This window comes from Leucoraja erinacea, chromosome 21 (assembly GCF_028641065.1).
Source record: "Leucoraja erinacea ecotype New England chromosome 21, Leri_hhj_1, whole genome shotgun sequence".
NCBI lineage: Eukaryota > Metazoa > Chordata > Chondrichthyes > Rajiformes > Rajidae > Leucoraja > Leucoraja erinaceus.
Window position 1 is genome coordinate 8292488 of NC_073397.1, and position 21003 is coordinate 8313490.

The window sequence follows — 21003 nt, forward strand, 5'->3', positions numbered from 1 at the left end:
TGATCTCAGGCACGATCTCTTTGTTCAGTCAACTGCTCATGAGTTGCACCTGTCCTGGATCAGGAATAACACTGGAGGAGTATCACACACTGGACCGTAATGCTCCTACTGAGCAGGGAGGCCAGTGAAGCAGCGCACTCTGCTCAACCACAGCCTCTCCTCATCTGGAGTGTTGCAGTTGCCATGTTATCTTGAAACGACCTGGCATATAGACGGCTAACCTAATGAGAACTGACTGCATAATTCAGGCTGATATTCAGACTGGGCTGATTTTGTTTAGTTTAGAGATACAGCGCAGAAACGGCCCTTCGACCAACAATCCTCATGCACTAGTTCTATCATACACTCTTGGGTCAATTTACAGAGGCAAATTAACTTACAAACCCGCACGTCTTTGAAGTGTGGAAAGAAACTGGAACACCCAGAGAAAACCCATGTGGTCACAGGGGGAAAACGTGCAAACTACATACAGACAGCACTCGTAGTCAGAACTCAGGTCTCGGGCGCTGTAAGGCAGCAACTCTACCGCTGCGCCACCATGCCGCCCATCCAAGCAGATCCAAACACGATCTGAGGAAGGTTGCGCAAAGATTATGCAAAGCCTCAGCTGGTGTGGAAACAGTGGAATTATTTCCTCTGCTGGAATATCAGCCACAAAGACAGACAAGGAAATCGGAGATGACTCGTAAAGGGATAATATCAGGAAGCACTTTGTCCAGACAATGATCAGCAAAAATGCAAGATCTTTTAAAAGGCAGTGAATTGGAGGGGTTGGTTTCAGCATTCCTGGTAAGATAATCGAGGGCACACAGTTGAATCAGAGGAATGGGGGTCAGAGCATATCAGCTGTGCTCTCATTGAATGTTGGAAATTCCAAGGATCTTTGACTGAAGACTGATATCTGTGGTAGAAGGTTGGTGCAACTCACCCAGCTGCATTCTGCAGAGCAGGGTATCGGAAAAGTCCAGAGAGTGCCTGCAGAATCCAGGGTTGAGTAGGTGAGGTGTACAGGAAGGAACTGCAGATGCATGGTCTGAAGTCTTGACCCAAAACGTCACCCATTCCTTCTCTCCATAGATGCTGCCTGTCCTGCTGAGTTACTCCAGTATTTTTTGAATAGAGGAGGAGTAACTGCCAGGTCCCTCTGCATTCTCACTGTGGCAGGATGCAGGAGCCCAGTGCTCCAATCCACCTTCCAACTATTGAAACAGCATCAGAAGGAAGAGAACAGCCATGTTTATATTTTATGCTCCTTTAATATTACAATGAAAACATTTCTCCCAATACCAGCTACAGTTCAAGAAGAACGTTGTTATACAAATGTAGCTTTGAGCCTAAAATAATTCTGCTTTCTTTTTTTAAAAACCTTTACAAAAAATTAAAAATTGCATTTATAACTTAAAATGTCTCATTCATTCCAGATGGATTTAAAATATTTGATATCCAATTTGAAACTTCCGGTCACGTTGCTTCTCAATATAGCAGATCATCTTAAAAATAAGTAGTTTCAGTACCTTGTAGGATATCGCATACAGAGCGATCATTAAAAATTACTGACCTTTTCACAGATAATTAGCTTTTGAAAAAATATATACCCAAGTTGAGATGATTTTAAGATTAATTACAAAATTAAGAAAATAGAACAGTGTTCTGACTACAGAAATATTGTTTCCCTTCCAAGTTTTTTTTTTTGCATATTGAAATTAATTAATAGCGACCTATTAGTTTTGTAGTCTACGAAGAATAATTTATACAATTGTAGCTGAATAACTTCCTCTTTCCCCATTTTTGGGCATTGCTCATCGCAATAAATATGTAAAAGTAGTCACAATTTATCTTCTCGATAAGATGTTGATAAATAATACGTTTTTATACATCAAAAATAGCATTTAGCATGTGTGTGTGTGTGTGTGTGTGTGTTTTTTAAACACCCTGCATTGTTCTGCTGCAGCTCATACCTTACAATTTGCTACTCAGACGTGGGGATGAGGAGGGTATGATGTGTAACTGGGGAAGGCACAGGGGTAAACAGAAAGGCAGGAAGAAGGGGAGCGGACCAGAAAGGGTTAACTGCATTCCTGGCTTGATCAGTTTCAGTTTGGAGGCATTTCCTTCCAGCGATTAGGGGGAGAGGGCAGAGCTGTCCCTGCAGCCCATGTGTCAGGCTGCTCCCATCCCTGTTAATACTTGAAGCAGCTCTCCACGTTCAGCTGCTCAAAGATCCGATAGCAATGTCCCATGAATCACCCACATGTCATTCCACCTCAGTCCCGAGCGGATGGTCTTCCCGTCTGCAAACGGGATCCTGTCTCCCGCGCTGCGTTTCCCTCTACTGCAGGCGGTCGGGCTGCAGGGACTGCGCGGGATACTGCACGAATGCGGCGGCGGCGGCAGCGGTGGTGGGGCTGGTTGCGGCCACCGGCTGTGGCAAGGCGGAGTAGCCGTATCCCAGGTAGCTGGCGGCAGGCGAGAGGGCGTACGGGTACTGCTCGTAGGCGGCGTACTGCGTGTAGGTGGCAGAGGCAGCGTAGTCAATGAAGGGAGAGGCCATCGAGTGTAGCTGAGTTGGCAGCACCACTCCTGGCTGCATCATCGCCTGTGGGTAGAGGTACTGGGCAGTGAGCCTGTGAATCAGAGCGGGACAAAGTTAGCACTGCGGTGGAGAAACACAAGAAAGGAAAGCAAATTGACCAAACTACTCAAAGATAATCATTTTTAGAAGAGTGAAACAGAATACAATTAACTGCATCTAGACACAGTGTGCAGGAGTAATTCAGCGGGTCAGGCAGCAAATCTGGAGAAAAAGGACAGGGGGACATTTGGGGTTGGAACCCTTCTTCAGACGTGTAATTACTGGAAACACAAGCAACTGTAGATGCTGGAATCTTGAGCAGACGCACAAAATACTCAGCGGGTCAGGCAGCATCTGCAGAGGGAATGGGCAGACAATGTTTCGGGTTGGACCACTTCTTCAGCCAATAAAGGGTCCCGACCTGCCCATTCGCTAACACATGTGCTGCCCGACCTGCTCAGTTCCTTCAGCACTTTGTGTTTTTCATCCCTAATACGATTTTTTGAATGAATAATACTGCAGATGATGGACATCTGAAACAAAATCAGGGTCACAGTCTCAAGGCAATGGCCTGAGACATCTATTCCACTTCTACTCTCTGCAGATGCTGACTGACCTGCTGAGGTGTACAGCATTTTCTGTCCTTGAATCTCAATTCTAAAATTCCAACTTTAAAAACATAATTTTTATTTTCATTCGGCCTCAGAATTGTCTTCCCAGTTACACAAATAACCAACTTGCATTTATATAACTGCCGTTCACAACCTCAAGACTTGCGAGACATTTCCATTTCAGACTGGACAAGATTCTGCAGCACACCGACAAGTCCATTCGATGAAGACCATCGTTACAACTGGTTCAGATAAAAAGCCACATGTTCTGTCGGAAGGGGTGAAGGGAGTTCATCAAGAACAGCTTGCAACCCAGCAGTATGAATATTTAGGAGTCTCGAACCGAAGCATGGGTCTCGAACCGAAGCGTCACCCATTCCTTCTCTCCAGAGATGCTGCCTGCCCCACTGAGTTACTCCAGCATTTTGTGTCTATATTCACCATCTCAACATGAAATTAGAGCAATCTACCTGGGGCTTTGTCCACTTGAGTTTGACCCGATTATATTCATGTATAGGGGATCTGACTAGATAGCTTTTCACTTCACCTCGGCACAGGGACAATAATGAACCTAAACTTCGGGTTGTTGGAGGTGAAGCCTCGCGATGATGGGGCCTCGGTGGTGGTGAAGCCTCGCGGGGCGAATAGGGGGGGGGGGGGGGGGGGGAACCCTTCTTCAGGGCCAGGGGGTGGAGAACCCAGCATGCTTTGTCACTTTGTCAGCACTGTATGTGCCTGGTATCTGTACATTGCGTTTGCAAGGAAAGAATTTCTCTGTGCCTAGTCACATGTGACAATAAAGTCTTCCTATTCCTGATGATAACAGAGTAAAACTAGTCCCAGACTTGGCTGATGATAATTTAAATGCCAATCAACCAGAGGAATGGTGTGTAACTCTGGTTTCTTTGAATGATTCAACATTATTCCAGTATCATGCCACACCGCTAACAATTTTGTAGCATTTCTTGAGGGCGAGAAACACAATTGACAACACGCAATGGAAAGCATTTAATCAATACAAGGGCAATCCGAGCAGCAAAACCCGTCTGGTCTCGGATGCACCCTATATGAATCGTGCCATGCAGTTCATAGACTATTATCAGCTACCAATGGTGGGTGGGTGCAGCCGACATTATGTGCTTCATGTGCTCTGAGCAGGAGTGAGCCGACCTTTCTGTCCTGGGCCTCCTCCATGGTCAAGAGTGAGGGCTACCACAAATTGGAGGAACTATTGCAACTCACTTCTCCTTGGCATCAGCTCCACCTACATCAACCGACTCCAACTGGTCCAGAACGCAGCCGCCCGACTCATCACCCACACCAAATCCTGGCACCACATCACTCCAGTCCTCAAACAACTTCACTGGCTTCCCATCTCCCACCAGATCACCTACAAAATCCTGATCCTCACCTACAAAGCCCTCCACCATCTGCCCCCCCCCCCCCCCCCCCCCCCATATCTCACTGACCTCCTCTCCCCCTACCAACCCTCACGGTCCCTCAGATCCACATCAGCTGGTCTCCTCTCCATCCACAAGTCCAACCTCCGCAGTTTTGGGGACAGAGCCTTCTCCAGGGCAGCTCCCAGGCTCTGGAACTCCCTCCCCCAACTGATCCGCAATTCCGTGTCCCTCACCATCTTCCAGTCCCGCCTCAAGACCCATCTCTCTTCACCTCTGCCTATCCTTAGCCCCACGTCCCCCTCCCTTTTCATCTGGGCATTAATTGCCTCATACTGTGTTTTGAATTGAATTCTGTATTTACCTTGTGTACCAGTCATGTCTCTACTATTTATTTCATTCCACTTACATGTTTTTCCTCTACCTGCTAAATTTTTGTAAGGTGTCCTTGGGACTCTTGAAAGGCGCCCATAAATAAAATTAATTATTATTATTATTATTATTATTATATTTTGCTTGGGCAACTTACAACCCAGCGGTATGAATATTGACTTCTCCAACTTCAAGTTAGCCTTGCATTCCCCCTCTCTCCATCCCTCCCCCTTCCTAGTTCTCTCACCAGTCTGACTGTCCCCCTGATTAAATGTTATCCCTGTATGCTTCGTTGTCACCTACCCCATCCTACAATGATCTATTCTATATTTACCTTGACCTTCGTCCCCTTGGATCTCTCGATTTCCACACCATACTCTTCCACATCGCTTGTTTCCCTCTCCCATGACTCTCAGTCTGAAGAAGGGTCTTGATCTGAAACGCCACCCATACCTTCTCTCCAGAGTTGGTGGCTGTCCCGCTGTTACTCCAGCACTTTGTGTCTATCATCTGAGAAAACCACAGCTGACTGAGAAGAAATTCCCTACTAGGAATACCCTGTGTTCTTCAAGTCGTAAACCAGGCCTTGCTCACACAGTTGTTGCCATTCAAGGGCCCTAAAGCAGCAGGATGCAGAGGTTGTCAGCTGTCCTGTCACACAATGATTATATTGCACACCATTTACCAAAGCAAAATATAATTACCGATGCTCTCATCGTTACCTCATAAATTGTCTATTAAACAAAGGAGAATAATTGCAGCTGAGGGCAATGACTAAGGCGAGAGAAAGTAAACATGACTGAGTGGGAGAGTTGATCACCAGACCACTGAGCAAGTAGGAGACAGCCTAGAGACCTGGACAAAGTAACCCAAGTCGCTGGTACACATCTGCATCAGAAGTCTCCATGCCAATCAGATGGTCACCGCCAGTGACTGAATGGGGATGCTCAAGCGACGGATGGCATTAAATCAACACTGGGGTCGATAATGGGTCAGAGATCAGCTCTAGTTTGTCCTTCAGGTAGGTTCTTCATTTTAATGAACTAACACAACAGCATATATCTGTTCACAGCTGAGGAGCCAGAATCGACTTAGGAAGTCAGTAAACAGGTTGAATCACTTGTGACACTATAAACAGGTGACAAATATTGATCCTTTTGCTTCAAAGAGGGGAAACAAGGTCTGAGCTACAACACCTAAGAGTTTAATCCAGTGCATGTATAATATTAGCTGCACATGTTGACCGTGTCACTGGTGGACAGAATGATACCCTTGTTGTGGAGTGATAGATATTATTGTGACTGGAGTTAATCAGCTGTCCCAGTATAGGCCAAATACTTCTCAAGTATCACATGGCATACGTTGTTGGGTCTGACACAAAATGCCCATCCGTCCCTTTCACCACACAGATGAACTCCTTGGCTGCACTTTTCCCTCACTTCACTATTCCAGAGCTGCCCAAACTCTCCTGCTTTTGGCTTCTTCAGAAGTTTGTTCTCTTCCACCTCCCCTCCTCAACTCTGTACACTCTCAACTTTAAAGGCAATTAAAATCAGATATATTCATAAGTGTGTCTTCATTCTAACTTTACAGGGGTCCAACTCAGTTTGAAAACAAAGGCAACATTCAATTAATTCACTATTTCTTACAATAATTCAACAGTGCTTCCCCTAAATTCCCGTTTGGTACTCCACAACTTCCTCATTGTTCAAAGTTCCCTTCCCTGGACGTTGTACTCCAGTGGGTTTAGTTTAAATGACACATAACTTAATAAAACCGACCAAGAGGCTGAACTTCTTTCAGTTTGGGCCGTGGCTCAGCAAAGAGACCATGGTCAGGGCAGTGGGGAACTGAGCCACACATGTCAGCCTCACCACATTGATAAAATCCAAGCGCACTCACGCTACACCGTGAGACAGAGTCTCACAATTTGCCAACGTTCATATGTTTTTACCCGATACACTTACAACTCCTTGTCCAGTCACAAATGTCCTACCCTTGGAGTCTCACTCGGTAATTAGCTGCCTGCAGGTGGGAGCGTGAATCTGCTCCATCTTTCAGTTTAGTTTATTGTCACATGTACCGAGGTACAGTGAAAAGCTTTTGTTACGTGCTAACCAGTCAACGGAAAGACAGTACATGATTACAGTCGAGCTATCCACAGTGTACAGGTACATGATGCATGAAGGCATCTTGAAGCAGATGGGATGAACCAAAATGGTGAACAAGTTCTTGACTAGTTCCACAGAGCTGGTGCTCCATCGCTAATTCCTCACCGCTTCCTGCACTCAGACACCAGCTTCACCTCCACGCTAGACTCTGGACACAACATGGGGCAGAACAACGCAGGAGAAACCTTCCATGCCCCCCTCACAATGAACAAGGAGCTGAAAGCACCACATGGCACAGTGGTAGAGTTGCTGCCTTACAGCGCTTGCAGTGCCAGAGACCCGGGTTCAATCCCGACTACGGGTGCTTGTCTGTGCGGAGTTTGTACGTTCACCCCATGACCGCGTGGGTTTTGTCCGAGATCTTTGGTTTCCTCCCACACTCCAAAGACGTACAGGTTTGTAGGTTAATTGTCCTTAGTGTGTGCAAGAAAATGTTAATGTGCGGGGATCGCTGGTCGTCGCAGATTCAATGGGTCCAAGGGCCTGTTTCCGCGCTGTATCTCTAAACTAAACTAAAAAAAAACGAAACACCTGGGAGATGCTGGAAGAACCCGGCCAAGCAACCAAGCAAATGCCACTCAACGTTTCAGGTCGGGGACCTATCTCTGACCACAAGACGACAGGAGCTTGTTGACCAAGCTCCTAAACAGAACAACACTGAAGAAGAGTCTCGACCAGAAACGTCACCCATTCCTTCTCTCCAGAGATGCTGCCTGTCCCACTGAGTTACTCCAGCATTTTGTGTCTAACCACACGGCAGGGCCTGAATTTGAACCAATGTAAACAAGGTATCAGGTAGCACTCTGCAAGCATTTGATAGCCGATGCTGCTCCCTGTTCTGAGGCACCCCGTTTATTCTGAAGCTGGGCTCACATGCTGGTTACTCAACTCGGTTCCGCAGGGACACGGTGACCTTGGGATGGCGAGGGCAGCGTCAGAGCTGTTCACAACCTCTCAGATGCTATTTACAGCAGCTCGCTGGAAACCTAGAGCAGCCGTGCTTTGTATAGCAGCCCAGGGAACACGGGGATGCTTTGGTCTGCAGAGCCATACAAGGTGCTGTCTATCCAGAGAGTAACAACTGTCAAAGGGGCAGCAGGGAATCTTTCCACTTGACATAAGTGGATTAAGCCAGATGCAAGATGGCAGCTGCTTCAGTCCCTTCCTAGGTCTGGTGACATCAACACAGACACATCCACTCTCCACTCAAGATCCACCGCCCTAAACCACAGCTCACAATTATAGGGACGTTTAGAGTATTGTGTTTTGGGCACCATGTTATAGGAATGATGCTGTCAAGCTGAAAAGGATGTGGAAAAATGTGTAGAAAAGAACTGCAGATGCCTGTTTACACCAAAGATAGACACAAAATGCTGGAGTAACTGAGCATGACAGGCAGCATCTCTGTAGAGAAGGAATGGGTGACATTTCGGGTCGAGACCCTTCTTCAGAAGAAGGGTCTTGACCCGAAACATAACCCATTCCTTCTCTCCGGAGATGCTGCCTGTTCCCACAAGGGTGCAGAGAAGATTTACGAGGATGTTGCCAGGATTTGACAGTCTGAGCTATAGGGCGAGGTTGAGCAGGCTGGGGCTTTATTCCTTGGAGCACAGGAGGATGAGGGGTGATCTTATAGACGTGTACAAAATCATAAGAGGAATAGATCGGGTAAATGCACAGAGTCTTTTGACCAGAGTAGAGGACTCGAGAACCAGAGGACATAGGTTTATGGTGAGGTGAGAAAGTTTTAGCAGCAAGGGGTAACTTATTTTTTGACACCAAAAGTGGTGGGGGTATTGAATGAGCTACCGAAGGAGTTAGTTACTATTGCAACATTTAAGAATAATTTGGAGAGGTACTTGAATAGGATAGGTTTAGAGGGATATGGGCCAAACGCATGCAGGTAGGGCTAGTGTAGATGGGGCATGTTGGTCGGTGTGGGCAAGTTGGGCTGAAGGGCCAGTTTCCACGCTGTACGACTCAAGTTGGTAACTGGATCCATCGCTGTTGGACAAGAAAGAGAAGTACTAACAAAAAGGTTAAAAGCCACTGCGGCTCCAGAGGGTCATTATTGTGCAGCTGCTGCAAAACCCAACTCTTCTTGTTCAGTTTGTTGCTCAGATACAAGGAGGAAGACCCCAAACAACTGAAAAACGGCAAAACCTGCCCAGCGACTGTCACTTGTTGAACTAAAAGTCAAGGTCACTGCAGGTCATTCGGGTTTTTGATGCACCAGTGATAAGTTCGGACGGCACAAGGTGAATGTCACGGCCAGTACTACCAGTGTCGGGTAGATGCCATTAGTCCAGACACCACACCGTTCATCTGTCACATAGTGTTTACCAAATATAACAACCACACAAACCACTGAGGTAATAGGCTTAGGCCACTTCCGTCGTATAGTTACAGCACAGAAACAGACCCTTTGAGCCTTCACCAACCATCCACTACCCATTCATGCCCATTTCATGGGATATGGGGAAAAGCGGGAATTTTAGATGATCAGCCATGATCGTATTGAATGGCGGTGCTGGCTCGAAGGGCCGAATGGCCTACTCCTCAACCTATTTTTCCCTATGTTTCTTTGTTTAATAATATATTTTCAATTCTCCCCCACATTCTCATCACTGCCCCAGGTTCAACACATTCCACAGAGGCCAATTAACCGACCAAGCAGCAGGTCCTGGCGAAGTGGGAGGACACAAGAGCACCCGGGGAAAAGCCATACATACGGTCACAGGGAGAACATGCAAACTCCACATGGACACCAGAGGTCAGCATTGAAGTTGGGTCTTTGGAGCATGTGAGTCAGAGGCTCCACCAGCCGCTCCCGTGTCACCCCCTTGGATTGTTCGAGAACATCCCAGCACCCAAACCCACACTTTCCCCACTCATAATAAACTGCAGATGCTGGATTACACAAAAGGACACAAAGTGCTGGAGTAACTCTCTGGGTCAGGCAGTATCTCTGGTGAACATGGGTGGGTAATGTTTCTGGTCAGAATTCTTCTGAAGGGACTTGACCCGAAATGTCATCTATCCATGTTCCCCAGAGAAGCTGCCTGACCCCGAGTTACTCCAGCCCTTTGTGTCCCTTCTAGCTCATGTCATCTACTAAATACAAAACCCGACAGACAAAATCGTAAAGTCAGCTCCAGTCACAAATACTGCTGGTAACAAAAAGCAACCGTTATCCAGAAATGATGGACATTTCTTTCAGTCGAGGAGCAGAGAACACAAGGGATGTTACTTTGTTCCCATGGTTGCAGAATGGGCTAGCGGATTGTGGAACATACATATGTAAAAAAAGAGAAGCATTGAAAATAAATTTCCTTGAAGCTTGTTGTTTCTTCCTGGGGAGGGAAGAAGGATTTCAGAATAACTCATTGGGAAATTGTCTATTAAAGGGGAAGGAGAAATGAAGGCAACATAATTGTAGTAAAATGTCCCAGAAATTTGGAGAACCTGCAATGAAAAATCAACAAAGATAGACACAAAATGCTGGAGGAACTCAGTGGGACAGGCAGCATCTCTGGAGAGACGGAATGGGTGACTTTTCAGGTCGAGGCCCTGCTTCAGTCTGATCCCATCCATCCCTTCTCTCCGGAGATTCTGCCTGTCCCGCCGAGTTACTCCAGCATTTTGTGTATCTTCGCTGTAAAGCAGCATCTGCAGTTCCTTCCTACACATGAAAAAGCAACAGCATACAAGGAGAAATTAGGGTTTTGGGGACATCTTGGAATTTGGAAAGGGGTAGCAAAGATGCGCAAGTAGGGAATTTTAATGGCTAAGGTGTTGGCATATAAAGCAGGGCAGTCAATGATGCAATTCAATTCAGCAGTAAAGTGGCAAGAGTTGGACATAGGACAGTGGACCATTGGAGACAGGGAAGGAAGGGCAGAGACATGGAAGGGGACTGCAAAGATAGGATGAAGGGGGAAGAAATGGGGAGGGCAAAGATTGAAAAGGTGGGGAAGAAGATGGGGTGACGGTGAGAGACAGAGAGGAAAAGCGAGGAGATAAGGAGAGAGGGGCCGAAATGAGGTGGCAGGGGAGGACATGGGGAGAGAAAGGGAAGAGGAGGAGACAGGGAGAGGGACAGAAACAGTGAGGGAGGAAAGAGGGAGGGGAGGAGACAAGGAAGGAGGGAGACTGCAGAAAGAGGGAGGGAAGTGCAGAGAAGGGGGGGGAAGGTTACATGAAGGGAACAGGAAGAAAGACGAGAAGTTTGACGTCAGGATGGTGTTTAATCAGCCCGTAGGAAACAAGCGATGAGTGACTGGGATCTGCTTGCGAGTGGACACTGGAAACAGAACCATACACTTTGAACTAGCAAACAGAGGTGGTAAAAGTCAGGGGGAAGGCATCACGCTGGAGATGTGATCCATATTGATATTCCAGTCCAGTAACCTGGGATTCAATGGGCACACTGTTGCTCGGCAGTATGCTGCTGTACAGTACACGGCTGCAGTACATACACTAACCTACAAAACAACCCATTATTTTTCCTTAGCAGCACAATAGCCCATTGAAGAGGAGAATAAAATCTATTGCAACCTTTGTGCCAGTGAGAGTGACACAGCAGAGGCAGTCAGTGGGCAGTGGCCACTTTCAGCTCATTTGGTGCAGGAGCAGAGGGCACATTAACAGAGATGGACGTCGGGCAGTAAGGACCCAGAGGAGTAAGGACCCTGCCCCAAGCCCAGAAGCAAACCTCTACGTTTGGCACAGAATTACTCTTACACCAGTGGGGACTCTCAAGCTGAGCTTAACGTGTTGCGTTTGTTTTTGTCAAGTAAAGGCCACAATGGTCACCCTGAAAGTACCACAGATCCTCAGTCCCATATCCCGCTTGCAGGTCTGGTGGGAGCCTTGTGCACCCTGCCGGTTGTGAAGGACAGCACATGAACCCACACACGTGCACGGCCAGATGTAACACGCTCCCCCAAGCCCGTTACAATCCGTCCTCGCTCAAACAGGAATGTGTGGAGGGGGAAGACTCCCTCACAGACGTAAACATTACACAAGCAGGGCAAACATCGTTTAATTAACACTAGTTGGGAGGTAGATGATTGTTTTAATCTATGTATATAAAAACACGAGCAAAGATACAAGTATTTTGGAGGATGGGCGGAGGTTACAGAATCATTCAAACAGGCCCTTAGACCCATCTGAAGCAGGTCAAACAAGATACTTATCTTAGCTGGTCCCTTTGAACACAGTTTGGCCCATATCCCTTTATAATTTGCCTATCAGTGTACGTACCAAGGCATCCAAGTGTCTTTTAAACGTTGTAATTGTACCCGGCACGACAGTTTTCTCAAGTAGCTTGTTCCATACACCCACCCACCCTCTGCTTCTGACAAACAACAGTAGACCCAGCACCAATCCCTGCAGCACACCACTGATTCAGGGGCCCCTAGTCTGAATAACAACCCTCCTCCACCACCCTCGGATTCCTCCCACCAAGCCAATTTTTCATCCATTTGTCTGGGAAAGAGTGGTTTCATTGAACAGCATACTCTAGATACAACCGGAGCACAGATTATACCAGACCTGTCATTGCACAATAGGGAGAGATTAATCCATTATCTCATTGTGAATTGAATACATTTTATTAGCCAAGTATGTACACATACAAGGAATTTGCCTTGGTGCTTTGCTCACAAGTAACGTCACAATATACTGTAGACAATTAAAAATAAAACATTATAATTTAAACATATGAAGAAGGAATACTTCCCAATACAACAGCAGTGACAATACAATGAAACATACAAACAGTATGAGGGAGAGAAGGGCAACTTCAAGACCGTCACTGGTCTTGGTTCTGTTGCAAGTACTTTCTCTGGCTGCAAAATTAAATCAGTTAGATTTCACAGAGATTGATATTGGAGCCTCAACCTTTTCTCATGAATATAATTGACAGGCTGGAAGGCATTGAGATGACACGAAGAAAGATTGGAAAGCAAGTTGTAATGGGGGCAAAAGGAGGCAACAAAGGGATGTGGACGTGAAATGAATGGGCAAGACCCGTCATAGGGTGGATGGTGTGGGAAGATGGGTAATGGTTCAGTCTGGCAGTGGAATATAAAATATAAGTATGCCAGTGAAAGAGGGAGAGACTGCGGAGGTTTGAGGTACAGAGGGATCTAGGGATCGCCAATCACGATCCCAAAAGCAGAGCATGCCGGTACAAGCCAGGAGGAAACCCAAGGAAAGGTTGTTGTTCATTGCAAGGGGAAATTAATACAAGTTGGGAGATTACATTTCAATTATCGAGAGCATTATTGAGTCCATATCTCTGTACAGTATTGGTCTCCTTATTTTGGGAAGGATGCAAATGCATTGGAAGTGCATAGAAGAGTCGAGCACAGCAACAGGCCCTTCAGCCCACAGTGTCGGTGTCAAACAAATAGTTCAGAAAAGGTTTACTGGTCCGATATCTGTTATGACACGGTGCTTCAAGAGAGAAGTTTGGACAAGTTGGGCTTGAATCCACAGGGATGTCCAAAAGGGCGTGTAATTGAAGTGTATAAACTCTTGAGGAATCGTGACACAGTGGACGTGAGAAGATTAAGCACAGAGGTTCACTGGCTGCACGGTGTCACAGCGGTAGAACTGCTGCCTGACAACGCCAGAGACATGGGTGTGAACCTAGCTACGGGTGCCGTCTGTACGCAGTTTGTACATTCTCCCCGTGACCGCATGGGTTTCCTCCCACATACTGCAGATGTTGCAGGTTAAATGGCTTCTAGGAATTGCCCCTAGTGTGTAGGATAGATCTAGTGTACAGGTGACGACTGGCTGGTGTATCTCTAAAATGCAGTTGCTTAGCCCGAGAGCTGGTCAGGAACTGGCCAAACCCTGTCACACTATCCGTCACTTCACTCGAATGTTGCCTTTGACCAATCTCTTCCCCCTGATCCAGCGCTGTCTTACTGCATGAAAGAAGAGCAGCTCCAGTACACAGGTTAACTGGCAAGTGGGTGAAGATTCCCCAGAGTTGAGGCAAGGTGTTTGGAATGCCCCTGGGAAACGGGTAGCAGCCATGGACACAAACCGGGCACCAGATCCGCCCAGGCTAAGCAGATGAGAAGGAAAGGGCTGGCTTAGACCCAACAGTAAAGAGGAAGACACACAAAAATGCTGGAGAAACTCAACGGGTGCAGCAGCATCTATGGAGCGAAGGAAATAGGCAACGTTTCGGGCCGAAACCCTTCTTCAGACAGTAAAGAGGAAGAGGTGGCCACAGTGGGTAAGCCCCTGCTCTCCCTCACCAGTTCAACCTGCTCACTCCCACAGTAAGAACAGGCTTGACTTTAATTTACCAGCCAGATGGCCCAATTGACAATGTGAAATGTTGCCCCATATAAGCATCCCAAAAGTTAATTCTAGGCATGTTAAACCATGTTAGTATCTCTTCACCCTCACCCTCACTGAAAACTAACTGACACCTCTCCCTTTTCCAGGTCTGACAACAGTTCAGACCAAAAAAATGTTGGCTCTTTCTCTTACCGCAGATGTTGCCTCAACTTTTCCTTTTCCAGCATTTTCTGTTTCATTTCAGATTTCCAGCGTCTGCAATTATTTGCTACCCATTTTGCTTGCTTTACTCTGATTCCACAGTACCACAATCTAGATGTGACCTTCTCAAGGGTTGTCAGTTATTCTGTAACTTGAGGATCTTATCCGTGAAACAAACAGCGAGGCCAAATTACATCAAAACCTTCCTGTGACAGCGGCTGTTGGTGATATCACTGGCAATGCACCAAAATCACCAGCGTGAAGGGTACTTCAGTGTAATGATGCCGTCAGTAAGGGCTGCTCCCCCTCCGTACATATGAATGAACCCAGAACGTGTGCAGTGAGAATGAGACCGAGCCTAAAATAGACAGAACTCACTGACACTCTGACTGCAATTCAAAGCCACCAACTCCCATAGCCCAACCTCCCGGCCCAAAAGAGCTAGATAATGTCAACTTTTATCAACTGTAATATCATTTGTCACTGACTACCATTCAATTAGCTTCAATAGGCAGCACAGTTGCACAAGTTGCTGCCTTACAGCACCAGAGTTTCTGCCTCACAGCACCAGAGACCCGGGTTCGATCCCGACTATGGGCGCAGTCTGTACAGAGTTTATACGTTCTCCCAGTGACTACATAGATTTTCTCCAAGTGTTCTGGTTTCCTCCCACACTCCAAAGGTATACATTTTTGTAGTTTTGGTACAAATTGTAAATTGTTCCTCGTGTGCGAGTGTACGAAGTGATCGCTGGTCGGCGTGGATGCGGTGGGCCAAAGGGTCCGTTTCTGCACTGTATCTCTAAAGTCTACATCAAAATGCTGGAGTAAGTCAGTGGGTCAATCAACATCTCTGGAGAAGGTGGCCTTTTGTGTAATCCAGCATCCGCAGTTCTTTTTTTTGCTCTATATTCTGACTGCTCCAGTGCAAAATCTCCTCAGGTATGTCTAAGTTATCCTCCTCTCTCCTACAGCTTTCTTTCCCCCTCAATCCATCTGAATGGTCAGAAACATCACCTATCCATGTTCTCCACAGATGCTGCTCGAGTTGCTGGGTTACTTTGTGACCTTTTGTGTAAACCAGCATCTGCAGTTCCTTATTTCTACATCAGGTCAGCTATAGCTCATCGCCACCGTAACAACCCCGACAACTGATACAGAGGAAGCCACATGTACTCATTCACCTGTATGTAGGCAAATTCACTTTTCTCCCTCTGCTGGTAAGCCAGCATCGTGGCAACCCACGACACACAAACTCAACAGGTCATCCACTCAACGGCAACTGTTGGGTTTAAAGCATTTGCATTGTCAGGCTTAAAAAAAAGGCTCCGCTGTCAGGTTTAAGCATACGCGATGTCTGTTTTAAAAACACCCACACTATTGGGCTTAAAAAACCATGCGCTATCAAGTTCACAAAGCACCCACGCGTTAAAAACGCCTGCGCTCTGCACTTTAAAATGCCTGCACTTGGGGGATTTACACTGTCGGATTAAAAGTCCCTACTGTCAGGTAGAATAACTGGTACTCGTACATATAAATGGCCAGCATTCACAGGCCCTCAAAGATTATACTCCCATATTAAAACTGGAACAGAGGGGGGAGGGATCTCCGTCGGTTTGCTCCTGGGCCTGGCCAAGAGGGCCTGGCCAAGAGGTCCAGGCAGCGGGCAGTCCAGGGTTGTGCCCGAGTCGACTGCATGCCCCTCTTCCGGGCACAAGAAAGAAAAAAAGAAAAAAAAGAAAAAAAATCCAGCAGCGCACTGCAAGGTACCACATCTCCCCAATGAGAGAGTCAGTGCCATCTCTCTGTGGCTTTCAGTGACATTACTCTCCCCATGTTCCCATCATCAACATCCGGAGCTTCATCATTGACCAGACCTTCAACTAGCCCTGCTATATAGATACCGTGACTGCATCAAGGGGTCGTACGCTGGTATCCTGTGCAAGCAACTCACCTCCTGACAGCACAAACCCTTACCCCCGAGAGAGCTACACGTCAAGAGTGCAGAGGAACGCTCTCCATTGGGCTGGGTGATTGCAGGGCCAATTAATCTCAAGGAACTCAACAATGTGAAGGACAAAACAGTACACAAGGTTGCTACCAACCACCACCCTAACCATTCATCCCCACCAGCACCACGTTTCACAGACTTGTACAATCAGGTTTAAAATGCCCATATCATCAAGTTTAAAAAAACGTTACTTAAAGTTTGTAAAGCCAGTCTGCTAGAAGCATTTGGACGGTGAGCTAAAAGCTACAAGGCAGCCATCAAAATCAGATTACGTTTAGGAGTACATCAGATAGTGAACCTTCCAAACTTATTTACACTTCAATATCTTCTCCAGGGCTCATACTGTACCATGTGTCTGTATGCAAACCCCCTGCAAATGGAACGATGCGACTCGGACAATAGACATGATGCCGAGAATGCTTGACAAAACAATATAGGTACAATTGTTTCATGTTCCTTTGCGGAAAATGGAGATGGGTCGTGATGCAAATAAGAACAAGACTTCACGGACAATTACCGTAAGTCTTCTTCAGCAAAGTGAAGCAGGCTCTGAATGAAGGGTTAGGCTAGTACTGTGTTAGTGTCTGGGCGAATTGTTGTTAAACGAGCCAAGCTTTATTCTTCAACCTTCCTGGGAATGGAGAGTGATTTTAGTGCCTCAAGGAGACAGCTGACGAGAGCTGCAAGCAAGTGGAGACATCTAATACACAACATTCACCTGCACAGGAACAGGCCTTTCAGCCCCCCGAGACCATGCCAGCCTTTACCTCCCCATTTATACCAACTCATTTTATTCTCCTGATGTTACCATGTGCGGCCTCCACATTCTCCTGTTCATCAAGGTGTCCGGGTGACCAACTAACCACCCATTGTTGTGGCAAAACAGTGCAGCAGGGTCTCGACCCAAAACGTCACCCGTTCCTTCTCTCCAGAGATGCTGACTGTCCCGCTGAGTTACTCCAGCATTTTGTGTTCATCGTCTGTGTAAACCAGCACCTGCAGTTCCTTCCTACACAGCCAATTCTAATTCTACCAGTGTTCCAGTCAGAGAAGAGAAAAATGGCAAAAGGGGAAAAATAAACCCCAGGAATTCAATAATCATTCCATAAAATGGGAAAGCCTTCTGAAACTGGGTGGTACAACTACACTAGGTGCTGCCTCACTGCTCGAGAAACACAAGTGCAATCTACTAGGCTGGCTGCATGGAGTTTGCACATTCTCTCTGACCCCCAGGGGTTCCTCTGGGTGTTCTGGTTTCTTCCCACATCCCAAAGAAGTGTGAGTTGATACATTAATTGCCTGCTGTAATTGATTCCTCCTGCATGGGAGTTGTGGGAGAAAAAGGTGGGATGATCATTTTGTGCGAAGGAACGGGTTACCAGGAAATTGGGGATGTTTCGGGGTGGACAACATGATTGAAGGGATTTGTCAGACAGCTGGCATAGGCTCGATGGGCCAAATGGTCCCCGTCTCTACTTTAGGGTGGCACAGTGGCAAAGCGGTAGAGGGCTGCCTTGCGGCGCCAGAGAACCGGGTTCGATCCAGACTACAGGTGCTGTCTGTACGCAGTTTGTACCTTCTCCCCGTGACCAGTTGGGTTTTCTCCAAGTGTTCTAGTATATTCCCACGCTACAAAGGCCCACAGGTTTGTAAGTTAATTGCCTTTAGTAAAATTGTAAATTGTCCGCAGTGTGTAGCATAGCGTTAGTGTACGGTGTGATCGCTGATCGGTGCGGACTCAGTGAGCCAAAGGGCCTGTTTCCGTGCTGTATCTCTAAAGCATTATGTATACAAGTAATTGCATTTGCATTATTTCATGTTGAGGCATTGTTCAGTCCTTGGATAATAAGAACACCATTGTTCCCACAGATTGCCTACCCCACAAACTGGTTCCTCCATAAACAGCCTCAGCCGTCAATAAAGCAGCTCAGCGGTTCTGTACAAAAACAGGCTCCGGGTGTCAGGGACTGGAGTGAAGCAGAACCCCAAAACAAGCGAGTGGAAGACCCCTCGCTCCCACCCCCTTCTCCCCCTCACTGCACTGGGATACTGGTGTCTTGGCAAAAGCTCTCACTGCAAAACCCGACCCGTTTACCCAGGTGGGTGGAATCAGGGTTGGCTGGGATCAGCTCAATACTCTGCAGAGCAGTGTGAACAACCTGTACCCAATCAGCCCCTCACTCCAACCTAGCCCAAAACCGTCAATAAATCACATGCTCAGGTCACACGGGAATAACATTGGTTCTGTGATTTCTCACGTCTGTCCATGGTGGCCGGTTTATAGCCCCAAACCAGTTGCCAGACACCTGGAAGCTGGCAATATTGATCACGCGTGCCGCTAGCAAAACTAGAGCAGGTGAGGGGTGGCGACATGAACCTCACACAGAATACCGTCAGGCTCAGAGGGGCAAGGTCACACCAAGCAAGGTGGATCAACGATGCAGCTAGTATAGCCACAGCCTCACCGCTGCAGTGACCCTGGTTCAATCCTGAGCTCCGGTGCTGACTGTGTGGTGTTTGCACGTTCTCCCCGTAACTGCCCACTTATCCTCCAGGTGCACCAGTGTCTCTCCACGTAACAAATTGGTGCCATAGGCTAAGGTGCCACTGCAAAATGCTCCCTTGTACGCAGGTGAGGGGGAGTTCGAGGGAAGCCAAGAGGAACATAGGCAGAGCAAAATGTGTGATTGTTGGTCAGTGTGGACTCAGTGGGCTGAAGGGCCTGTTTCTGTACCGCATGACAATGACTGTACAAGTCATCGACTTCAGACACAATCAATAACATGGGAAAACATGTCCTTGTCAAATGATAAATAAAAGTCTTGATAATAAGCGACTGCGTGGTACAGATCCTGAACTGAAGGCCCCAGCTTCCACAGACCACTGCAGCGTACACCACCAAGGTCACACTGACCTTTCAATGAGAGTCAGGAGGGTTTGCTAATCCACTTGAGACGAGGCTGGATGGTGTTGACAGGGAATAAACAAACAGTTGTCCCAGAGACCAGGCCAGGGGTTCTCAGGGAACGGACACCAAGCAGAGGGGCGGGAGAATGAGGGGACGGGTTGCGGGACGGGAGAGCACTCAGCGGAAATTTTTCTGTGGGGGGGGGAGGGAGCGCAGTGAAGGGATGAACGGGGAAGCACAGTGAAGAGGAAGGGGAGAGCGAGGGATCACAGTGAAGGGGTGGATCGCAAAGGGCAATGGAAGGAGAACGACGGAGGGGGAAGGGAGAGTGAGGGAGCACGAGGGAGGGTGGGAAAGCAATGGAGATGGTGGCAGGGGCGTGGAAGGACTGAAGGAGCAATGAGAAGCGGAAGGGAGAGGTGGAATCATGAAGATAGGATAACTAGCAGCACCAGTCTATAGAGACTGGATGGTATTGTGAATGACGTAAGTTATTGATATAATGGAATGAGGTAGGAACTCACTGTGCAATTTAACTCTGTGAAAGGTCATCCACCGAAGTGCCCTGGCCTGCACAGCACAATTACTGGCCACACTGTGTCAGTGGAACACATGAGGTTTAATTGTCTCTACACAGGGTGTAGGAGCCAGCAGGAAATACCTGGTATAGCGAGCTTACTTTAGGGGCTGCACCCTCTCCAGAAACCGGGGGGGGGGGGGGGGGGGGGGGGGCAATTTGGGCATCCCGAGTGCAGTAGAACATGCCCTACAGATTCCAGTTGCATCTCATGGAGCTCAGACAGAGTGAAGAGTAGGGCAGAATGACAGAGGGTCCTGGTCACTACCTTCACCAATGCCCATCGCACCTCAGGCCTTGGAATCCAGTGCAAGTGGCCTGTTCAGCGATCTCCGGCCCAACTAGACTTCAACCACAACCAGAACAAAGGTGGCGGTCAAAACCCTCAGTGAGGAGAGGCACCAAGCATTGTGAGCAGTGGAAGACAGCAGAGGAAGGAATAGAGGGTTGGGGAAGGGATGAGGGCCTTGTGTCATAAGAGCAGCAGTAGGCCATTTGGCCCAGCGAGCCTACTCCACAACTCCGCTCATGGGGCCGGGTTGGGTACATTGAAGGAGAGTCATGGTGGTCGAGGCAATGCGAGGGGAAGGGCATGAGGCCAACCTGGGGATGACAGACTGGGACCGGGTGGGGGGTCACAGGACCGTCCTCGTTGTTTCTTTGAGACTCAGAGTTGTTGGGAGTGTGCCTGGATAACTCGCTCACTAGCAGGTTCTCAAGTGGAATTTGATGCCTTCACCACCAAGCGATGACAGAGGAGAGGACATTCCTACAGATCCAGGGATGGCACTTAAGCAGGTCAGATATATGACCACCAGGTTCTGAAGGGCACAAGAGGTGGTCTAAACTACTGGT

The 21003-nt window shown here is 47.6% G+C and overlaps 1 protein-coding gene across 1 annotated transcript in view; it reads right to left on the minus strand.

The window, feature by feature from the left end:
• Window positions 1-1236: 1236 nt before the first annotated feature.
• Window positions 1237-21003, minus strand: part of LOC129707215 (RNA-binding protein 38-like) — a 35971-nt gene continuing 16204 nt past the window's right edge. Inside the window, exon 4 of the mRNA XM_055652049.1 lies at window positions 1237-2624. Within this exon, the coding sequence (XP_055508024.1) occupies window positions 2330-2624 (295 nt within the window). The 3' untranslated portion in view covers window positions 1237-2329. The remainder of the gene's footprint in view (window positions 2625-21003) is intronic.